Raw genomic sequence first — 22,343 nt, forward strand, 5'->3', positions numbered from 1 at the left:
TTTTTTGTTGTTTAAACACCTCTATTTCTCACACTTCAGAAAAATAAAACACAAAGTGCTTGGAAATCCCAGGCACATTGCCAGCATTTTAAAGACCTGAAAAAGTTGTTAGGCTAGCAGTAGGTTTGGAAACTTGATGAACCAACATGAGAGATATCAGTAAGAGAAATATCTGGAAATATTTAATGATTCAGTTGTTCAGTTCATGTATGAATTTTTCTTTAATTTAGATGGAGGACTTGTGTTAGAATATTTTCACCCTTACTGATTAAAGTGTGTGTATAGATATTGCAGTTTGTGCCCTTGGTATGAGGGTTTTCCAGGGGACCCCTCATTTTTGTGACCACAGCCGCCCTGTTTGTGGCAGTGTTTTCTGGCTCCAGGACTTGGTTAGAGTTCATGAACATTCAAGAGCTGATAAAGACACCTCTGTGATGCTGTCACATTAAGAGTAAGGCAAACTTTTCTGACACATGAAGAGTAAGGAAATTTAACAGGAAAATAAATGCCCTTGTGTTCCAGCTGGTCCTCAGATATCAAAGGAGCTGGTGGTGGCTGGGCTTAGATTCTGGGTCATAGACAATTCATAGACTAAGCAACAGAAATACAGAGCCAATACAGCACTCTAAATCCTGTCATGTTTAATAAGAACTACTCCAATTCCAGACTCACAGGTAGAACAATACCATACAATACACTGTAAGCCCGGTTGTGCCCAGTGAACCCTCACAGCCAGAATAAAAACGTCTGATGGCATTCAATAGCTCTCATGGCCAGGTAAAAATAGTGTCATTTCATGAGCAACAGAGGTGCGGGTTCTTCTTGGATTGCTCATGATCAGTACTCTCTGTGGAAGCACGTGTGAATACTTAAAATACAAATAATACAGATAATGACAAATGCATTAAATTGTGAGATGAGTATGTGCAATGAAAGTGTAATGACAACATAAGCTAGCTTTCTGAATTTCCCAAAGCGCTTAGTAGAGCTGAGTCTGACCCAGTAGGTGTCCCTAAGGGTGAGGAGATGTGCACAGCCCATTGAGCATCCCTGGATACATTCAGAAAGGACAACTAGGAAGAAAGATGGAGAGGTGGCAAGTTACATATGGCTCTCTTCTGCCATAAACAGCTCTTGAGGTTGTCTCGTTCCACCTGGCTGACATATCTCAACAGAATGTTTCTCTGGAGAAGATTAAGTTTTAACTGCATACATAAACTTTTACATGTGTCTGTTGCAGTGATATGCAATGCTCTTGCATGCATTGGTACCTCTGCCTCTCCCTTTCCCTGTGCTCATGGACAGTGTTCATACAGTGCCCACTGTTTATAACTTACTGGAGCAAAACTCTCCTGTTTGGGGAGGGAAAGAGAGGTCTGGCCTCCCCATTCTCATCATTCCCTTCCCCAAGCACACACAGCTTGGGTTTTACAAAACCCCATGGTTGAGGTACTGATGCAAGCTTCTCCAGCCATGGGTCAGGTGGAAGGAAAGCAAAGTTCACATGAAAGCCGTGTCAATAAGGCGGAAGGGTGGCTGGATTGTAACCAGGACAACATCTTGTGCAGTGGAGCACGGAATGCACCAACCAAAGAGACTCACCTGGCATCCCAGCACTACCGGCTTTGCAAACTGCTCAGCCAGCTCCACACATGAGATCCACAAAACACTGATTAAAGTAGCAGGGAGTGAAAACTGTCCTGGACAGACCGTGTTACTTGCCCCACATCTGTAGCAGTAATAATCTTCTTAGCCGCTGATGCTGCATTCTTAAAGGGATTTGAGCTGGTGAGACTTGAATGAGCCTTCTCTAATAAATGCAGTTAAAGACAAGAGGATAGATAATGAAAAATGTAATTAGTGAATGCTTGTTTTCCAAAAATATGAGCTGAAAGTACTGTGAAATCAACAAATTTACAGTAGGCCTGTCTGGAAGTTCTGCTTAATGTTACCCTGTTCTTACCTACATATTCTCATACTCATAGATAATTAATGAGCATGATTACAATATCAGGGTTTGGATGGCAGGACAACAGCAAGAGCACCAATACCAATAAAACACTTGTGGTGTCACTGGATGCCTAAGGAAGCTGAATGCTCCTTAGTTTGAAGGGCAAATAAGTGGGGTCATCTCTGCTCTTTTTCTCCCCTCATAGTTTGCAGAACAGTAAGAACCCAGCAGATAGGAAGCTTGCAGTGGTGGTTGGTTTGGCTCCTTATTATTTAAGGCACAGCTGTGATCAATCTCCAGGCTATAAAGTTAAAGAAGAGCAGCTGGAAGCATGGGTTTTTCCTACAGCACTGAAGTGGCCCCTCTGCCTTGCATTTGACCTCATCTAGCTAGCCTGACTTTGGTATGGCCACTGCTCTGAGCTCTGTAGAAAAATCTGGAGAAGCCAGCAAGTATCACCAGGAACTTCAAGTGAAGTCTAGCAAAAGCTGATCTGAGTTTACCTCAGGGATTTTTCTTTATACATCTCCCCTACACACGGCTGCTGTGTTGGAGTTTGCCACAGTGTTGCCTCAATATTCCATTGTTAAAACATTTTAAAAGAAAATAAAGTTGTCTCTGAGTGGTGTCCTTCAGTACATTGTTGAGTAGTTAGGAGAGTTTTAATCTTTTCTGAAAAAAGAAAAAAGCTTTGTATTTCATTTAGAACAGCAGAGGTACTTCTTAGAAGCAACTAATTTGCTGACTAGAAGGATTTTGCAAGTGATTTTCTTACAATGTACTAATTGCTTGTTTATCTCTTTTTTTTTAAACCCAAAAATTCTTCAGTGGAGGGCCTTTTTGCCTGGAAGGTCTGAAATTGCAGGCAGTTTCCTGTTTGCTTTAGGCACAAGCCTACAAATATCTGCTAAAACAAACCGAAAAAAACACAATCCTGGAGAAGTCTTCCAGATTCATATATCAGCATGTCTGTCCCAAAATAATCTGACTTGAACTACTGTGAGCAATTATGAACTAAAACATCAAAATTATCCCACAAGTACTATTTTGGGGGTGTGTTGGAAGAGGGGTACTCAGAGTAGATGCTTTGATTAGTTGGCATTGCTATGAAACGTATTTCCTGTGTCCCCAGGTTGTACCTCCTGGGCATGTGCTGGTAATAATGAGCAGTGCTGGTGGGCACAGCCTTTCTGCTTGGTGTGGTGCATTTGTTTTTTTCACATGGAGCAATACAAAAGCTGGCAGCAGGAATTTGAGGAGGTGTCCTTTTTTTGATCCTCTTAGCCCTGTTTCACCCCTTTTGCTAGTCTGTCAATTTACTGCCTCCTCAGCCCCACAGGTGATCTGCAGACATGTGCAGCTGCTAAATGTAATGCAAGTGGAAATTTCTTTTGTTCTTTGGTAGCAGTCTTGGTCCTTCGGTTCCTCTTCCATCAGGCAACAACAACTGATATTGTGCTAGTTCGATTTTCTATTTCACAATCCTGCCTCCATTGTAACGTTTAAAGCAGAAGGACACAATACAATAGATGCCCTAGGCATATTAAGACCTTCTTTTGAAGGCTGATAACCTTGCCAAACCTTCTTGTGGTTTTCCACCAAGTGTGGAGGAGTGTTTTGTTTTCCTTTCAGAGGCTGGCTTTCAATGCAGCTGTAGGGATTGCAACTGTTTGTTTTTGCAATTGCTTGTGGGAGTTAGTGGAGTTATAGTTTTTTTGATGGATGACTCCCTGCTTGTATGCTGTCTCCTCCCTTGGAGCAGACATCCCAGTCCTGCACCTAGAGCCTGTTCATGCAGAGAGGTCAGGGCAGCGTGCTCCAAAGACATGCCTGGTGATGGCACAGGATCAGAGGGGATTAGACAGCTATAAGGGCCGTCAGAGAGACAGAAAAAATTAGGCTCGCTTTCTGGATGCTTCATCACTGTCTGCAGGAGGTCTCAGGCATTCCAAGTGTGAAGCAAATGCTTTCACAGGTATTTTCTGTCTCTGGCAGTCACTGGTGTGATCTGCATTGTATGTTGCTATCTGCCACATCTGTTGGAACTGTTGTTAGTGGTTCTTCTAAAAAGTAGAGTTCTGCCCTGCTGTACATAAGGTTATGTGCATTTTCACCAGATCACCTTGGTCTGCATCTTAGAGAATTGTTTGAACTGTTTTTTCTGCTTTGAAAATTTCTAGATTTTTTAATTTTCAGCTGGCAAAGATTTTACATTGGATGGCATGTAAATCCCCTATCCCTTGAGGAGTGAAGTCCCCGGCAAGCAGAGTGCTAAAAAGGAAGAGTTTTCAAGTTCCTGCCTGGCAGAAGCAGCACATTGACTGGCAGGTCCATGGGGAGCCCCTGTGTAAGCGCAGCCATGAGCTCTGCCCTGGCAGCAGCTTCTCTTCTCTGTGTCACTGTGAGAAACAAGTTGGCTTTGCCCTTAGGCTGGAGACAGGTGACGGAAGAAAACGATTACTGATGCCTTTGACGGTCTCATCAGAGACACCAGGAGTTCAGTGGGAACAGAGACTCATGCTCATGCAGCAGAAGACCCAGGACAAAGCTGAGCAGCAGGCAAGGCATGCTGCAGAGAAAGCAGCAATGTTAACACCTCTGCCTTCCTTGCATGGTAGATAGGGACTGGATCTAAATGACCTTTGTCTGGCACTTCTCATGAACACCCCTGAAAGAGATGAAGGTGGCTGGGAGTCAGCCCGTTTTTGGCACAGGCAGTTTTCTGCTGCTATTCAATTGCTCTTTCATGAAAGGGTGGGAGTAAGAGAATTGAGAGTTAAGACTTAGTGCTTTTCTTTTTTATTTCATCATTGTTGTCGCTTTTTATATATAGCCAAAACCTACAGTCTTTTGCAGGGACACTGGAGAAAACTGTCTGCCAGAGGTCAAAGGAGTCACATCCTCAGAAATATGCAGATTGAGCAACCTTCAAAATAACATGATAATGCACTTTTTTTGTGGTTTCAGAGGCTATTTGTATAGCAATCTTTAAGCCAAGTGACCGAGGATGTGGTGCTAACACAGTGCAAGCACTATTCTTGGGTGCTTTTAGATGCCATACTTTTCTTAGCAGAGGTTAAATTTAGAAGAGGAGAGCAGACTGCCAAAGGTAGAAGACTGTTCCTGTAAGCCAATAGAAACACAAGGATCAGTTCTGTATGCCAAATCAAGCTCACATCTCTGATAAATGCAGTGATTTTGGGGAAGCTTAGTCACAGGGAGAAGACACATCACTTGTTTAACTCAGAAGCCTTTTTAATGACTAACGCTCTAAGTGGATGAGACTGGGATGCCCTCATTTGTAGTTATGAGGATGTAGCTGCATTTCCAGAGTTTTACACCAGTGTTTACTGCTGAGAGAAAGAGCTAGCTTAAGATGCATCTTTTTTTCCCCAGAAAATGCATGATTTGGCAAAGTGGTTCTTGATGATATGACTTGAAAGAGAGGTTAGATTTTATTAGACCTCTCTACTATGTTTGCCTGAAAATTTTAAATTAATATAGATTCTGTCATGGTAAATAGATAAAACTAAATTGCAGAGAAGCTGCCCCTGGAATCCATCAGCAGCAATGAAACATCTCCAGTCCTGTTCACTGAATTTCTCATTTGAAGTATGGGAAATACTGTTTTTACCACAGTGAAATTATAATCTGCAAGACAGCAAACACCCTAATGAGTAATCCAGAGGCACCTGGGAGTGACAAAGGGTCGCTGCATCACTTTAAACAATGTCTTATTTTTACAGTGTGGAAATACAGAACAAAACCTGTATTTTCTGCCCTAGATATCAGCCTCAAGTAGATAATTTTAAACAGGTACATATAGAATTAAGAATTATAGAATTAACCTGGAATTTACCCTTTTGATAAGTATATACTTACCACAATCAAAACATGGGTGGTTCTTCACTCAGTGCTTCTCCTGTGATGTGCAATGCCACATGTGTCTGCTCCCCTCTGTTTTAGCAGTGCCATTTGTAGGTGCCTCCCTGGTGGTGTGATAGCCTGAGTAATGTCTGAATGATCTTAACGCTGCTTGGGTGGTGAGGTGTGCAGGCAGCTAAGCATAGTGCCATTCATGTGCAGTCTGTCCAAGGCTGCTTCTGCTTTAAGGCAGTAGTTGGATTTCTTATGTTTAGGTGAGGAGTAGAAAGGCTTTTCTGACTTGTCTATATTAACTTGTCCAAAGACAGACAGATTTTCCAATCAGATTTATCTTAGAGCGGCATTCCCTTATCCATAGGGGGTTACCCTGTTGTCCACTTCACTTTGGAGCTTGTGCTCATTTTCTCAGAGGCACAGCTGTCAGCATGGATTCTACTTCTTAAAACTGTTTTGTGTGACCAGTCTTAATGCAATTCCATCAAATGGTGTCTACCACAGCTTAACCAGATAGCTATAATCAGGTAAATGTTAGTATGGCTGTATAAATTAGAAGCACACACAGGTTTTTTGCAGTTGAGGTAGAGCTGGTGTTTAAGAGTAATTTTCATTATTTCTACCCCTTGGTAACACTTTCTCCTACTCACAGTCGGGCATTAGCATGAGAGAAACAAGTTTTATTCATATTAAGGAAACTGACAGAGGCTAATATTTTTCTTCTAATATTATTAGTTTAATCTTATGTAAGAAACAAGACAGTTCTTTATATATTAAATTGCATCCACCCAGCCTTCGTTTAGAATCTTGTGTTGCAACTGGAGCTTATCCAGACATAATACCAGTAACAGTTAATGTCCTTAACAACAAAGGAAAATACAATTAAACAATCTCTCGTAGCAAAGTTGTTTGATATCTGCTAAATGTACTGTATTGTTTGAGCATAGCATTGTGACCATGCCTGGGAAAGTATCAGAGTACTGCAGAGAGTATATGGATTTCTGTAGGAAAAGTGGGCACAACAGGGCTTTTTCAAGTTGGCCGTGAATTATTTTTCTGCGATTGGAAACTGCAACTACTAGAAAAGCAGCAAAACACCCAGGTCCCAAGCACACTAAACTTGCAGAAGGAGGCAGAGGAGAGTCCAGTCTACGATCCCTGCTTGTAGGGTGCCAGCTGTCCTGCTCCTGCCTCAGATGACCTCTTCCAGTGAGCCTTCACTTCTGCATAGGCATGTTCACATTTCACAAGACCTGGTGACCTCCAGCTGCCCCACATCCAGGACATGAAAGCTTCACCCAGGCACTTCAGACAAGGTCCTATTGCTGTTCAGAGAGAGGTCTGTCCTCCACCTGAAGTCCCAAGTCATTCCCATGAGCAGTCAGGGCCCCTAAAGAGAATCCTAGCTGAGTTTGGACTAGGGGATTAAAACAGGCTGTGAGGTATGAGCTGAAGGTTGTTTCTTGAACCCATTAGAGCAGACCCAAAGGAGGCCCAAGATGATCAGAGGGCTGGAGCAGAGGCTCAGAGCAATGGGCTTGTTCAGCCTGAAGAAGAAAAGGCTCTGGGAAGAACTTCTAGCACCTCTCAGTACCAGAAAGGGGCCTACAGGAAAGCTGAAGAGGGACTTTTTCCAAGGGCATGGAGTGATAGAACAAGTGGGAATGGTTTTAAATGGAAAAGGAGTAGATTTAGATTAGAAATTAGGAAGAAAATCTTTACTGTGAGGGTGATGAAGTACTGGAACTGGTTGCCCAGAGAAGTTGTGGCTGTCCCATCACTGGAAATGTTCAAGGACAGGGCCCTGAGCAACCTTAACAGGTGGGTGACATCCCTTCTCATGCAAGGGGTTAGAACTAGATGATGTTTAAGGTCCCCTCCAACCCAAGTCTTTCTAGGATTCTATGATTCTTGTTTCTAGTTTTCCCCAGCCATCTCTTGCCTGTTTTCTTTGTCCTGTGACCCAGGGAGACCAGTATGAGCAGCCTCTTATCAGCTGGGTTTACGTGTTCATTTTCCGACCAAGCTACCAGCACTGATTTGGGACTGTGGGAGCATTTCTTTTCAAGTTACACTATAAAGGCTTGTCTAGAACACCTAAAAGTTGAAAAAGACACCAAAATTTCCTCTGTGTGTCAGGTTTTTTGGCAACAGAAAAACTGCATTAGGACTACTGTTTGTCTTGACACAGAGATAAATAATCAGATCGCTTTGGCAACAGCCAAGTTTTTATTCAGACATGAGCTTCACATATCTTTATGAACTTAGAAATCAGTTGGAATGCTGACCACTGGCATTTAATGACTTCCTGTTTTTGTCTAAAATGCTTTCTATAGATAAAGCCTTAGTTTCTTCGTTTGCAGAGGAGCAGTGCACCATCTCTCTGATGCAGTTACTAGATCAGGAACGAATTCCATTTTTCTTGTTTTGAGGGGTTCAAATGGATGCAGATAAATTGTAACAGGATTAAGCATTTGCTTTTATTTTTGGAATGCATTTTGCGCATTCCTCTTTGCAAGGTGTTCTCTAAAACCATAACAAATACCTTCTAAAAGAGGTCTATCCAAACACATTGGTTTGCAGATGTCAATTGAGAAATAATCCTGGTCTCCTCCATTTGCATTAGCACTTGAGTTCTCCTTCAGAGATGTCAGCCGTGGAATACTTGAGGGCAGCTGGATCAGCTGGCCAGAGACCAGTAAACTCATTCTGTGAGACTGCGAGCATCAGGCAGGGAATTATATCAAATGTTAACCTGGGCTAGAGCTTGGCGAGCGAGCAGCCATGAAATAAGCAGGTCTGTTCTGGTGGCTTACTACTGCCCAGTTTCATTTTCTCTTCAGTTAGCTTTATTTTGTCATGAGTCCTCCCCAGGCTTGTCTGCCTGCTGTTTCAGATTTCCAAAGCTTTAGATGCTACAGGGACAGGCAAGTGCTTGGACCAGATGTATTGGAAACATCCACGTCTGGTGCCAGGTTCTGTGGACAGGGCACCTAGTGGTGTCCAGGTGGGAAGACAGATAGGATCTTCACAAGGAAAGCCAGAAGTCCAAGTGTCAGCATACCCTGCCTCCAGCATGTGGCAGCAAGCACTCGGGGCAGTAAGCCCAAGGTGCTGCAGAGAGCGAGCTCACAACGATTCCCACAGCTGCCACTTGTGAGTCCTGCTGAGGGAAACCTGTGCTTCATCACCTCTGGTCTGGACCTGCAAACTGAAGCAGGAAAGGGTGATAGGTGTTGGCCCACCCTGAGATAAGGGAAGGTATGGTCACTGTAGATGCAGCCCTACTGACCATAGTCATTTTGTGTCTGAGTATCTCCATGCTCAGAGGCGGTGGTTGTGCAGCTACTGGTGCCAATGGAATTGTTGGCTAATGGCTGTTGTCAGCTCCCTGTGCAACACCATGATAGGTCAGGTGTTTCTTCAACTGACCTTTTATGTAGTAGGTGTAGGTGCCAAAGTGTGTCTCGTTTAAAAGAAAGGCTTTGACCTAAAGATTTCACCAAGGAATCTGGTGATAAATTGTCAGGAGCAGTGTGGTGATGTGGGTACTGGAAGAGAACAGGTAGAGCAGAGGCTGGCCTGTAGCAAAGGAGTCTAGGTGCCAGCAGAAGTATCATTTGTGGTCAAGACAGTGTGTCCCTTTAGAAACAGTCTTTTACTTTATTTTTTCTGAAATGGAAAAAGGTGATGAGGATTGGATGGATAAACAGACACAGGTGAAATACTAAATATTAAGGCCCAGAGAGAGGTGATGCTAACATACACTCAGCTTCATTCTTTGGGGTCAAGGCTTACTGCTCCTCCCAGCCCAGCCAGAGCACAGGCAGAGCCCCAAGGCTGCTTTCATGTTAAGTCATTAATATGTTTTAAACCAGATAAATGTGTGAAGGTGGAAGCAGATGGGTTCCTCAGAGAAAGAATGGTTTGCTGACAAAGATAGCCACGCCTTGAACACCAAAAAAATTCTATGCACCTTCAAGGTGAAGACAGATGTTTGAAGCAGACACATTCTGTATTCCTGCTGAGAAGAGGAAATACATTTTTGAGTAAGACATGATCTCTCTGTTCCTACACAATCCAGCCATTATTTTGTACAAAATCTGGCCAAGCTCTCCTGCTGAAATTCCCAGAACAAGACTCAGGAAGAGGTTGGACTGTGTGTGTGCAAGTAGCTGTGGAGAAGGTAGGAAATCAGGGGTCTGATGCAATACTAGCAGAACCAGTTTCTTCTAAAATCCCTTTACAAGCCATGGGTACAGTAGACTGAAAAATCTCACAGACTTGTCAGTTACAGAGTTCACATGGAGTTAAGATATTTGATAAAGCTGAGGATAGGATTTTGTCTATAACTTGCACATTCAGAGCTGCTCAGCTCACGGGAGACTAGAACAGGGATCCCTAGGGATGGGGCATATATAGTGTTTTGAAAGACAAGCTGGTGGCTCATATCACCCAGCTCCTCTCATACGCTCTCTAGTTGTGTATTTTCTCTTATGTGCTCACATCCTCTTGCCGCAAATCATCCTAGAAAAGTATATGTAAGATAGTGGTGCATGAATATGAATGCAGATTTTATTTATCTTTGCTTCGTTTCTCATTTCTGGAGATATCTCCTCTTTCTTTTACACACAGTCACACCAGATAAATGTTTGGCTTTGAACACAAAGGCACTCATAGTGTTAAAGTCTCCCAGAGGCACCTCAGAGAAAGCAGCATTTTACAATCAATCAAAAACTGCAGAAGGAGTGTGCTATGAATCTCTCACTCTTTCAGAATTCATGCAGCTTCATTAAATAAAGACACCTTGAATAAATGAAGCAGTTTTGATAGCACCTTTTTCAACAAAGCTGTTCTTACTGGTACCCTGTAGGCAGCTCTCCTCCACCTGGGGTATTTTTCAAGGACTTTCCTTCACTGTCATCTTCCTCAGGTCTTTTGGAGTCTGTGGATGGAGAGGCAAGCCTTTTATATATGAAGTTCTTCAGAATTTGCCAAGTTTAGCATACAATTATTTTAAATTTATTAATCTGATCTATATGTGGTAATCTCATTTTATTTCTTCACATGAAAATTCCATGGGTGGAAGCAAACATTAGCCCTTGTTAATTATTTCCAGCAGAAAATGCAAAAAATAACAACAACTGTGTTTTTATCCACCAAGAACTATTAGCTATATTGTAGTAATGTTATGGCAAAATTAGGGACTATGTCAGACTAGAATTAGAAAAATTGCTCTTACACTCTGTATGTTTACAGCATGATGAATGTTCTTCATGATCTTGGCATCTATAATCTATTCATTTTAGATTTCATGCACTCATATTTGTGTCAGGGGAAAACAATACATAGCTGTAAATAAGCACTATTGTATGCAGCACTTATCTCTATGCATGCCATGCACAAGATAATGCTCAGTGATAAGGAGGATTATTGATACAGTTTACAGATGGCTAGGACATGAAGTAGTCCAGTTGTGTTGCAGCTGATGAGCTTGCTCCTCAGATAGCATAGCAAGTGGCTTTCCCTGCTGAGGGTGGGATTATATCAAAATGTGGAAAATGCGAGGCACTTCTGTAGCCCTTTTTGGCTATGGTTTTATTAATTAACACAAATTGTCCACCCAGAGCATTGCTTTCAGTCTGCACAAAGTGCAGAAGGACTCTTCTCCCTGTTGATAGCTGTGATAACAGTGATGCTCAGTGTCTTCTCCTCTCTCAGTCACCATTGTCCCAGGGGAAGGGGGGGGTGCAGCTGCCTGTCACAGATGCCACTCTGAGGGCAGGAGGGGATTTGGAGAGGACAGCAGGTGGACAGCAGTAGGATGACAACAGCAGCAGATTGTAACTGTTCCTGCAGTTCAGCTGGAATGGATCTTTTGTCTTTGATATGCTAGTGCCTTATCCTATTCCTGTAATCTTAAAAAAACTGCAAACATAGGAGAGTTGGTTTTTTTTCTTCTCTCCCTCCCTAAAAGAAGCCCTCTCAATATTTTTCCTCTCCATGTAGACTGAGGAATTTGTGGGGTGAGTGTGAGCCCATGCCAGAAATCAGGGTTAACACACAAGATAAATAGAAGAGGGCACATCAAAGGGACACAGTATAGTTAAGGCAGAGAAGAAGGGTGTTTCAGAGTAGGTGTGCTTTGACAAGAGCTGCATCTGTCTGGAGCCTCTGAGGGACAGCAGTGTGTGACTTGGCAGAAGCGGAAGTCCTTCTCTTATTTTGCTCTTGTGAGTTAGAGGAAAACAAATGTTCATGCAATAAACACAGGCATTGGCTGTTCAAGGCAAAAGACAAAAACTAAAAAGAAAAAAAAGAGTGCTGCTTAGGAAACACTTTTCCTGCTAACACAAGAAGTTTCATGAGCAGCCATCCTGTCTGGTATCCTAGTAATGAGTGACTAGTTCATCAGTGTTTATTCTTGTGCAGCTCACTCTTTTCTGCTGCTGGTTTTTGGAGTTGTTTTCTCTTTTTACTCTTCTACTCACTGATTTTTGTGTGATTTATCATGGCTGGTTTCATAGGCCTACTGCCTACAACAGCCTTTACTCTCTTGCAATCAAATCTGGCTGTGAGGCCTTGTCACATTTACCCAAGGCTTTCCACCATCCAGCTACCATGGAAACATAATCTGCACTGGTGCACCAGACAAGGGTTCAAGACAGATGTGATGTAGTCATATCATGGTCATTGGAAAGCCCCCAGTGGATTTCTGCCACAGCTCTGCAATAGACAGTACATGAGGTGCTGGAGTTTTATTTCTGGATGAGAGGTATCATACAGCAGCAGAAAATTAGATTAGGTCATAAATGCTTTTTTGTAACTCATATGTCCTGCTGTAAAACATGCTTCTAAGTCCATAGGGACCCTTCAATCTTTTAAGAAGATGTGGTGCTATTTCTCTGTTTCCTCAAGCTTTCCTGTCTAGTGGCTAGCCATTCACCCCTCAGCCTGATAGGCGTTTCTTTTTCACCCAGCCCTCTATGGCCCAGCCCTCAGGACAGACCTTGGCCATGCACCATGGGAATGTTCCTCTTGCTGCAACTGAGGAGCTCGTTCAAATTCTTGCAGTGCCAGTGCCTTCAGGCGACTGCCAGGGCTGGAGGTAACATCCCAAGGTGCTCTCTGTCCAGGCAACAGTGCTCTTCAGCCACCCAAGGATTTAAAATCTGCACTGTTTTTCAAGTACGTTGGGCTCTCCTAGTGCCATGGTATGACTGTGGCATATCCACAAAGGTTCAAGTCACTGAATGCAACAGATCTGCTTTGTATGTCACTGTAACTTGGGTTACAGGCTGCTCTCAGTTCTGATTCTGAGCAGAAAAACATCAATATTTTGGTGTATGCTTAAGGCTTTCCAGTATATGGCAGCAGGAAGCTTTTGGATGTCACTGTTTTATTAAATGTGATATTTTTAGATCTTCATTCTTGGTGAAATCAATTCACAACAGATTTCTGGGAGAGGAAAAATTTAACCTCACTTTCAGCTTACTTCAACAAATATTCCAAATAAGAGAAGAAAAAAAAAAAGAAAAAAATTCAATCTTTGTTTTCCTTCCAGAAAAAGAATTCCATGTTTAACAGATGAGGTTTCCTAAATCTGAAGCCTGACATTTATATGTTCCTTTGTACCTAACTCAAACATGTCCTTACCATGAGTGTTGCCTCTCAGTATTTTCCAGCGTACAACAGTTAAATAAAAAGTGTACAAACCTGAGGTATTTTATGTGATCATTTACAAGCACTTAATAAGCTGCCAGAGCCATTAGCATGGGGGGATGTTTTGCTAGGAGCAGAAGAGTGACAACTTGCGCAATAGTGACTTCCTTCCAGAGCTGGGTGGGAAGGCAACCTTTGTTTTTATCATTTTTTGGTGTAGTTTGAGCTGCACAGAGCAATTGGTTGCTCAACCACAGTCCACTTTTTCTTCAGTGCAGCCAGTCAAGCCTCAGTACATAGGTTGTCAGACCTCTCTGAGATACTGAGGAGCCCAGAGAGGCTCAGGAACTCCACCTGAGACCAGTGTTCAGTGCAGTGAGCTGCATGTGGATTTTTCTGGATGACTTTCAGGCTTTCTCAGGAGCAAATTCCTGTCTGCTTCACCGTAGAGCTTCTTGTTGCTGTTTCTAACATATCAAAAATTATGCCAACAGAATGTTCTGTTGTTCCTCAGGAATACATTTTAAAAAAAGGTAATAAATTGGAGAATTGGAAGCTTTCAATTGCAACTTTGAACAATGTTATGAGAGCTTTCCTGCTAGCTCCATTGTTTCCACATTGGACTTTTCTGCTACAGGCCTGGTGAGGATGCTATCATTGTCTTTTGTCCTTCACTGTAGATCCCATGACTTACAGTGTTCCCATGTCTGATGTGGTTCTCCCAAGGCAGCCTATCATGAAGAAAATACATGCTCGAGCTAGATCAAAGTCCACTGCTGCCTCACTAGCTAGGATGCTGAACACAGTTTGCACAATTTCAAGTGAATGGTTTAATTTGAATTACTGACTTCGTTTCTGCATAAACCAGCTCAGCAGAGATTTTCTGTGCAGAGAACAGACTCTATCAGCATGGACAATCCTGCAAATAAGAGATGCAGTTTTCTACTCTTGTGGGAACAGGTACAAGGAAGGCACAAAAGCCTGTAGTCCTTTATATGTGTTTCAAGTACTCTTTTCTAGGACTGCTGGAATCCAAAACAGCTGCAGACAAAAGCTATGAAGTGGATTCATGTGTTTGGTGCTATCTCAGCATGGGAGAGTTTCATCCCCATGCTGTCAAATTGCTGCCAGAGACCCTAACAAAGTCATTTGGTGAAAGGGCTTGATGCTTTGTACTGGCAGCTGGCAATTCATCCCCCAGCTTTTTTCCATTGGCAAGCTTTGTTGGTCAGCAAAGTGATAGGCATTGAGTGGCACTGTGGCACCATTAGTTGCAAGCAAGCTCAGTTTAGGGATGCTTTTTGGTGTGTAAAAAGCCTGTGTGTGTGGTTTCCTGGTTGCTAACCAGTGTCCGTCACCTGGCGTACATTGCATATGTACATTGCAGGGCCCTTGGGAAAATATTCTTTTATTTCATCTGGGTGGGCTTGCTGTCCAAACAGAAAGGTGTCTGCACAGCTTACAGTTGCCACTGCCCAAGCTGGAAGTTGCTGGCACCTTCTTGGCAGGCATGGGTAAAGGTGTGCATGCTGTGTGACCTGATGCAGAGACCATCACTGAAGAAAAGATGGGAGCAGTATGTTAACAAATACCACAGTGACAGGAGAACCAGTTTGAAAACAGCACTCACTGCATAGTGCTGGGAAGTCTTATTGTGCTGCCTGTGCTAATCCTGCTCAGTGATGATAAGACATTGGTTTCCACCTCAGTAAAGCAGCCTGGAAAATCTCAGGAGGCCTGTCTTTGTTCTGACATGATTGGTGTGTAAGGTCTTCCCCAGCAGTGCTTATATTTAAAACCTCCCTAACCTTCAAGGAGTTACCATCTTCCTTTAGTTCAGTACTCCCAATAAAGTACAAGGCATTTGATTTAATTTCTGCATTGAGCTCTGAATTTTGTTCTGGGCTTTGTTCTCCTCAGAGCTTTGGAAAACAGAGAAAGGAGGGAGAAGCATTTTAATCGGGGTAAGACTCTTTGGCTTTGACACTATTGAAGCCTGATGAGCCTCTGAATTTCAATTGAATAGAGCCCTAAGAAAAGAAGTAGATCTGTTGAAGGGCAGCATTTCAGTGCAAGAAGGATGTGTGTTTAGGACTTTCCATTACATAATGGGGCTGAAATGGATTAACAAGACCCAGGCTTTCTTTTTCTTGGGAATTGCTGCCTGCCCCACTCTTTTTCTATTACTGATGCTTCAGTCACAGCACTCACAGAAAGGTTTTCTTTGTTTTTATTAGTTTGAGAAGTAAATTGCAGCATTGTTTCTCCTGATCAAGAGATTGATTAGTCAGAGGTCTCTAACTGAAGGGAAAAAATGTTCCTCATTATCAACTCTAAATGTAAATGTATTTGCCAAGCAGAGTTTCAGATGGTGGGGGCTGGGGCTTGGGGGTGTGTCTTGCTCTTTTGATGTGCTGCCCATAACCATTTACAGATCTTTGAAAGGCATCCCTCTCATCAGGTCAATGAAAATAGAGTGTGGGAACAATGCTCTTGAAAGAGAAAATTAGCCATTCCTGCTTCTGGCTGGATGTTTCTTGAGGTGTTTTGACAAGTAATGATGCATTAGTATATTTGTGGAGTTTGTGTTTTGTCCATTCTTTCTCTTTTTAGGTGCTTTCATAATCTGCTGGACCCCAGGTTTAGTCTTGCTGCTCCTTGATGTTTGCTGTCCCCAGTGCAATGTCCTGGCCTATGAAAAATTCTTCCTGCTCCTGGCAGAGTTCAACTCTGCCATGAACCCCATCATCTACTCCTACCGGGACAAGGAAATGAGTGCGACGTTCAAGCAGATCCTCTGCTGCCAGCGCAGTGAGAGCACCAATGGCCCCACCGAAGGCTCGGATCGGTCAGCGTCCTCCCTCAACCACACCATCTTGGCTGGTGTCCACAGCAACGACCACTCCGTGGTGTGAAACCACAGCCAGCCGTGTGACCAGCAAAGGGCAGCAGGCGACGCCGCGGGGCGGGGCAGGTGCATGGCCCCTGGGAAGGTAACCCACTCACGTTTTCTCAAACACTAATGGACTACAAGCGCATCTTTTCCAGGGGGCCTGACACACCAGCACAGACCGCCCTGTCCACAGAACTGGCCATGCTGCAAGGCCTTTGATTCCTACTTCGAAAAAGCAGAACATAGTTGCTTTGCAGCAGAGGTCATCGATAGCCCATGAAAAGCCTTGCTGAGACTCTGTTGGACTTTGCTGCATCTTGGTGCCAGTCTGAATCAACTCTGATTAATTAAGCTTATACCTGCTTCACTGCATTTACATGTAGCCACTTAGTATTTTTTAAAAGGGAGTAAAGGGGATAAAAATATGCCTATCATTTAATAGACATGTAATATGTATCACCATCAGCATGCTTGTGATGAACATTTTCTGTGCAGGGAGTAAAACTGTGCTGTAGTCTTTGTATCCTTAGCCACACTGTCATAACTACAGTAAAAAGAAAAGTATTTCTTTCTAACACAGGCAACAGGAAGATGAGGGAAACTGACTCTTCTTACCTTCATTACCGGAGTTAGAGAATGCATGTTCTGTGTGTATGCAGATTGTTTTAATTATGAAAAAAAAAAAAAAAAGCTCTTTGTAAAGTCTGCCGGAAAGTAGAAAAGTATAGACTGTATTCCAGTGTTTGTTTAGATTATGAAATAAACATACTTTAGTCACAATGTATATAAGGTTCTTCTTTGAAGTGTGGTATGAAATGTGTAACATGCGAGGGGTACCAAGTTTTTTATGGATAAGTTCTTAAAGTAGAACACATCCCTAAGGCTCTTAAAGGGCTACAGTCAGGTTGGTAGGTTGCAAAAATTGTATTTATTGCATATTCTTGGAATGCTTTTCTTGTTCATGGCAAAAAGCATATGCATTTTTAATGGAAAAAAAAGCTATGTTTTTATGGAACCTTTCTTGTAACTGAAAACAAAAGACCTTCTGCATTTTTGCACTGAGAAATATTTGGGGAGTACTGTTCAAATTATACACCCTTCATTTCAAAAGCAGTGGGCCGCTAAGAACCAAGGCACAATTTTATTTTGTAAAGTCAAGACTTTACAAGGTAGTCATCTATTGCAAATGACTGGACTATGCTACAGATAGTAGCCACACATGTACACTGTTATAAAAACCTAAGCTAACAGGTGGGGTTTTTTTCATATGAGACTGTTTTGGAGAGAAATGTCACTCGTGAATATCGGTTGCGAAGAATCAGTGATACTAAACAAAACTCCTTAACAGGAGTAAATGTGAGCAAAGGTGGGATCTTGCTGATAAAAAACTTGGGACCTCTTTCTAGGAAACTGTGTGTTCTCCTAACAATGTAAAATACATCAACAGTAAATTCCTGGCACTGTTTTCATCATTGTTTTGTCTCTATAACAAAAAGAAACAAACAAACAAAACAAAAAAAATCAATTAAAAAAGAAAAAAAAAAAAAAAAACAAATAAAACCCACACTCAGAAAAAAATAACCCCACAAAACAAAACAAAAAAACCCCAGAGATGTATATCATTAATTGTACCGTACTGGAATGTAACTTACAGGACGATATTCTCCCATTTGGGCAGGGAGAAAATGGAGGGTAGAGGCTCAGCCCAGCAAAATCCAGTGTTTTCTAGATCTCTTGCTTTGAGGAGATGCTCAGGTTTTATGCTTCCAAGCATGAAATAGCTTGGAATAGGCAGTTCCTTACTGAGCAAAGGAAGAGTAACAAGTGAACAAAACCTGCCTCCACTGAATAAAGTGAGAGTTTTGACACTGCTTTCAGTAAAACTGAAATCCACCTGAATTGTTGAGCTAATTTTGTGTGGACACTGTGGAAAGTAGAGTAGGCAGAGAGAATAAACATAACGTTATCTGCCAGTTGACCAAGGATTTGAATATATCCACTTGCTTTGAACAAAACCAGTCTTTTTTTCTGACTGTATTTGAGAGCAAGTTAATGTACAGGTTGATTTGGTTTTATTCGCAGAACTGTACTGAGAAACAGAAGAACAGGCTGTATGAACTTTTTCATTTAAAAGCATCTGCTTGCTAATCCACTCATAATTTTTCCTTAGCACCTGCTTGATATGAACTAGTGCAGGTAAGCAGAAGAAAGGAGAGGGTAAGACTGCCTCCAAAGGCAGGGCACATCTGACTGAAAAACAATTTCCTTTTCTCAAGAGTCCTTGGAGTTCCTTTCTTCCTTGGATCCAGGAAGAGCACTTTTTCCTGTCCCTAACATCCCCACAGAAGTAGAAGATCACAGACACTATATTCTAGGGTTTGGGGATTTTTGGGCTGGGGGGTTGCCCTTTCCAAGTGTCCTTCTCACTGCTGTTTGCATGCTTTTATTGAATCTCATCCAGATAGGGTGGGAGGATGATGTCACAAAATAGCAGCAAATCATTTACCCTAGTTTAACCTGCTGGAAGTGTGGTGGGTTTTGCGAAGCCATGGGTGAATAATTTGAAAACAGGGGTGGTGTGGTTGTTCGAGACATGGGTGGGTCCAGAGGCCCCTTGTGAAGACAGATGCCCAAGGAGGTTTTCTGTCATCATTGTGATTGTGACAGATGGCAGTTGCTGTCCAGGTACATTGATCAACCCAAGGAGGCACTCAACAATTCGAGAAGCTGGACCTTTTGAACTCTTGGGAGCAGTTAAATTTCTGTTGTCAGGTATATTAATCCAGGAGCATGTCTGACAGCAGGTGGCTTTTCTTCTAATAGGTGAAGTGCAGTGTTTCAGATCAAATGCAACAGGAAGAACGTCGCTTGTGCAATTCTGCTAGAGGAACTCACTGAGCGTGTGACTGCTGTATAAAAATTTGATTAGTGCTTTGTGTTGTTGACATGTTGTCCCTATATCCTTAAGAAATCTGATCTGTGAATTGAGTGGTTCTTTGCAAGCTAATGAAATTACAGCTCCAGTGAGCAAAGAGAATAAAAACCAGAGCCTGGAATAGAAGGCTTCATTTGCTGCGTTCCTTAGAATGGTTCCCATGCCATTTGTTTTCATCTCAGAATTTTTTTAAGTTTTGCTCTTCTATTCAGATTTTCCAGCCTCATTGTGCAGTTGTAGAACTCACTTCTGCTACGTGAAAACACGGTGCAAAGTACTTAGGGAAAAAAATTGCCCCACTTATTTTTACTTATCTCAAATTCTTCAAAAGGTTTTAGAAGACTTCTTAAAATACCAACGATCCTCCCACAGTCATTAAAATTCTTCTGTTGCTGACTGCCTCTGGTCCAAGTAAATCCTCTTGAAGTTCAAATGTAATGGTGTTTGTGTCAGCAATTGTAGTGGTGGGGAGTTGTGTATTAAAAGGAACATCATTTGCAGATCAAGGAAAATGTGTTTTCCTACTTCATGTATTTTCTGTGGCAGTATAAGTCTGAAAACTAATTAAAAAGATGGCCTTTGAATTTTAATTCCCTGTTACTGTGATATATAGGGAGACTGGGTGACCCATGGTCAGAAAAAGCACAGCTTTTATATAAACGGTTGAAAATATATTCTATGTGTGTTTGACACATTGGTTTTCTGGTCAGCACCTTTTTTTGTTCTGGGTTTTCTGAGATCCCTTGGCAGCTTCAGGCTGGCTTCTGACTGAGATGCTAAAATCTGGGCAGATAGAAGAGAGGGCAGACCAAAAAAAAGGCTTTTTCAGTGATTCCTTGAAATAAGCATATATCTCTGTCCATAGTGCACCAGCAACAGAGTTTTTTAAATAGTTGCCACAAGATTCACCATTGTTTGTTTTAACTCTGCCCTTGCCAGAGAGTCACAGCTGTAGCAGCATTTAAACAAACAGGAAACAAAGGCTCAGAGTAAGCCACTTGATGAAAAGGACCAAGGGCAGGCCTGCTATCTTCATGGGGCAAACTAAGCCTGGGCAACTTGGATGTCAACGAGGAAAGGACATGTCTTATGTCCAGTGTTTGAGTTTTCCTTCCTCTCGAGACTAAGTAACTTCTCAATAGCAGCATAAATTTGTCCCAGTATGGGATTGCACTGAAATGAAACTTTTTGGGTCACCCATGGTCTATGTCTTTTGGTCTGTACTGGTGTGCTGGGCAGGGGTTTAACCATGGCCAGTCTGGGTCCCAGGAGCAGTGTGTCAGGGAAAACTCAAGTGGGCTCTGCTTCTGAAGCAGGTTTTGTAGCTTTTTCTGACCTTTGTGTTGCCCCAGAAGTATGCTACCAGATACCATACTTAACTGTTGTAAAGCCATCTGGGGTTTCTGTCTGTGACACTGCTGCAGCCAGATCTGTCTGCAGTAGGTGTCCATGGACAAAAAACACGCAGCTTCTTCTGTGAAAGAAATAAAATTCTACCCTATAGATTGCACTTCCCAGGTGGGATTAAAAAGAACACCGCCAGATGGAGAGGCTTTGATGCAAACATCCCTGGTCTGGTTTTCTGTGTGAATCAAGGTGATGCAAAGCAGAGCTGGCAAAGGCATTTCTCTAGTGCATTGTCCCCACCTTGTGAGGAGGTGTGACCCCATCCCCAGTGTCCCTGTCATTGCCCTGTCATTGCTCTGGGTCCCTTCTGACCATGAGACTGGAGGTAGCTGGCAGAGGTCAGTCTTAGCAAACTGTCTGGTTTTTTCCACTTGCTGCAAAGGTAAATACAGGCTTTTCCTTTTTCTGGTCCTGTTAAGGGCTTTCCTGTTACTGCAAGTGTACCTGTTATGCCCTTTCCAGCCAGTTCTTGCTGTGAGCCATCAATCTGTGCTACCCAATGTTGTCTGTAGGGAGGGGATTTGCAACTGCAATCTCATTTGTTCAAACAAATTCCTTGGGCTTTACCATTTGATTGGGAAGGCCACTTCCAATAGAGAGTTAGCTTAAAAAGTATTAACACCCACACCTGCCCAGCCACGGCGCCTTAAGAAAATATGCCTGTATCTCTCCTTCCATTTTCCTCTCTTAGAGGGTTTTCCAAGAAGTTATTCACCCAGCTCCTCTTTTCTAAATCTTTCAAGGATGAAAAAATGAAGCTGATATGTAAGGAAAACAAACAAAACACCCAAACAAAAACAAAAAAATTACAACAAAAACCTCACAAAACAAACAAACTAAAAAAAACCCACAAGGAAAACATGAGCACAAGGCTATTAAACTATGCTGCTGTCTTCTGTGGTACGTGGAAATCCAACACACTGATAGCTGCCAGCATTTTAACAAGAGCCTCCATGAAATGTTCCCGTTTGCCTGTGATAAAATTCTGATAACCAGAAGTGTATGTGGGAGACTCAGGAATCTGTTAATTTTTCCTGTTTAAATAAAGCTGTGTTTGTAATTCAAAAGTATTGAGAGAGCCAATGAGGTTTGGCAAACAATTTTGTTACTAAGTGCACTTACTGTAAATGTTTAGAGGTTGTATCTAGTACAATAAAGTATTTGGCATGTCTAATATGGAGTGTGAAAGAAATAACCTTTTTCGGGAGACCTGGTATTTTTTGGATGTGGAGGGGAATTATTCAAAAACCACTGTACAAGGCACAGGCTTGTCTCTTCCAGGAGATAGCATAGGGCTAAAACACAGGGACAGCAAAAGGACAGATTATTTCCAGTAAACCACTTAATCCATTCTGTTTGATTCTTAGGTGCCCGCCTTCCTTTCTTTGAAGTCCACATTTCCACCATTTAACCTCGGGCTTCATCTTGTTGCTGTAGAGAAAACTCTTCCCGCACAGAGAAAACAAATTACTGCTTCTTTTCCCTGTCCCTCTTCCTTCCTTTCTCCCTCTGCTTTCTTCCTTTCCTTTTGCCCTTCACCTTCCTTTCCTTTTTGCTGTGCAAGGACATGTTTCTCCTACAATGTGTCCCCAGTTTTGATTTAACCATAGAAAGTT

At 42.4% G+C, this 22,343-nt stretch overlaps 1 protein-coding gene across 2 annotated transcripts in view; it reads left to right on the forward strand.

Annotated features, from left to right (window-relative positions):
* LPAR1 (lysophosphatidic acid receptor 1) overlaps positions 1 to 21,901 on the forward strand; it is a 74,746-nt gene extending 52,845 nt beyond the window's left edge. For both annotated transcript variants that reach the window (XM_042015256.1, XM_042015255.1), the window contains one exon: positions 16,106 to 21,901. In XM_042015256.1, the coding sequence (XP_041871190.1) occupies positions 16,106 to 16,407 (302 nt within the window). In that variant the 3' untranslated portion in view covers positions 16,408 to 21,901. The remainder of the gene's footprint in view (positions 1 to 16,105) is intronic.
* The last annotated feature ends 442 nt before the right edge of the window (positions 21,902 to 22,343 follow it).

Source organism: Corvus kubaryi, unplaced genomic scaffold, assembly GCF_017639235.1.
Source record: "Corvus kubaryi isolate FWS band 111438036 unplaced genomic scaffold, C.kubaryi_AGA036_p1.0 split3-37296, whole genome shotgun sequence".
NCBI classification, from domain to species: domain Eukaryota; kingdom Metazoa; phylum Chordata; class Aves; order Passeriformes; family Corvidae; genus Corvus; species Corvus kubaryi.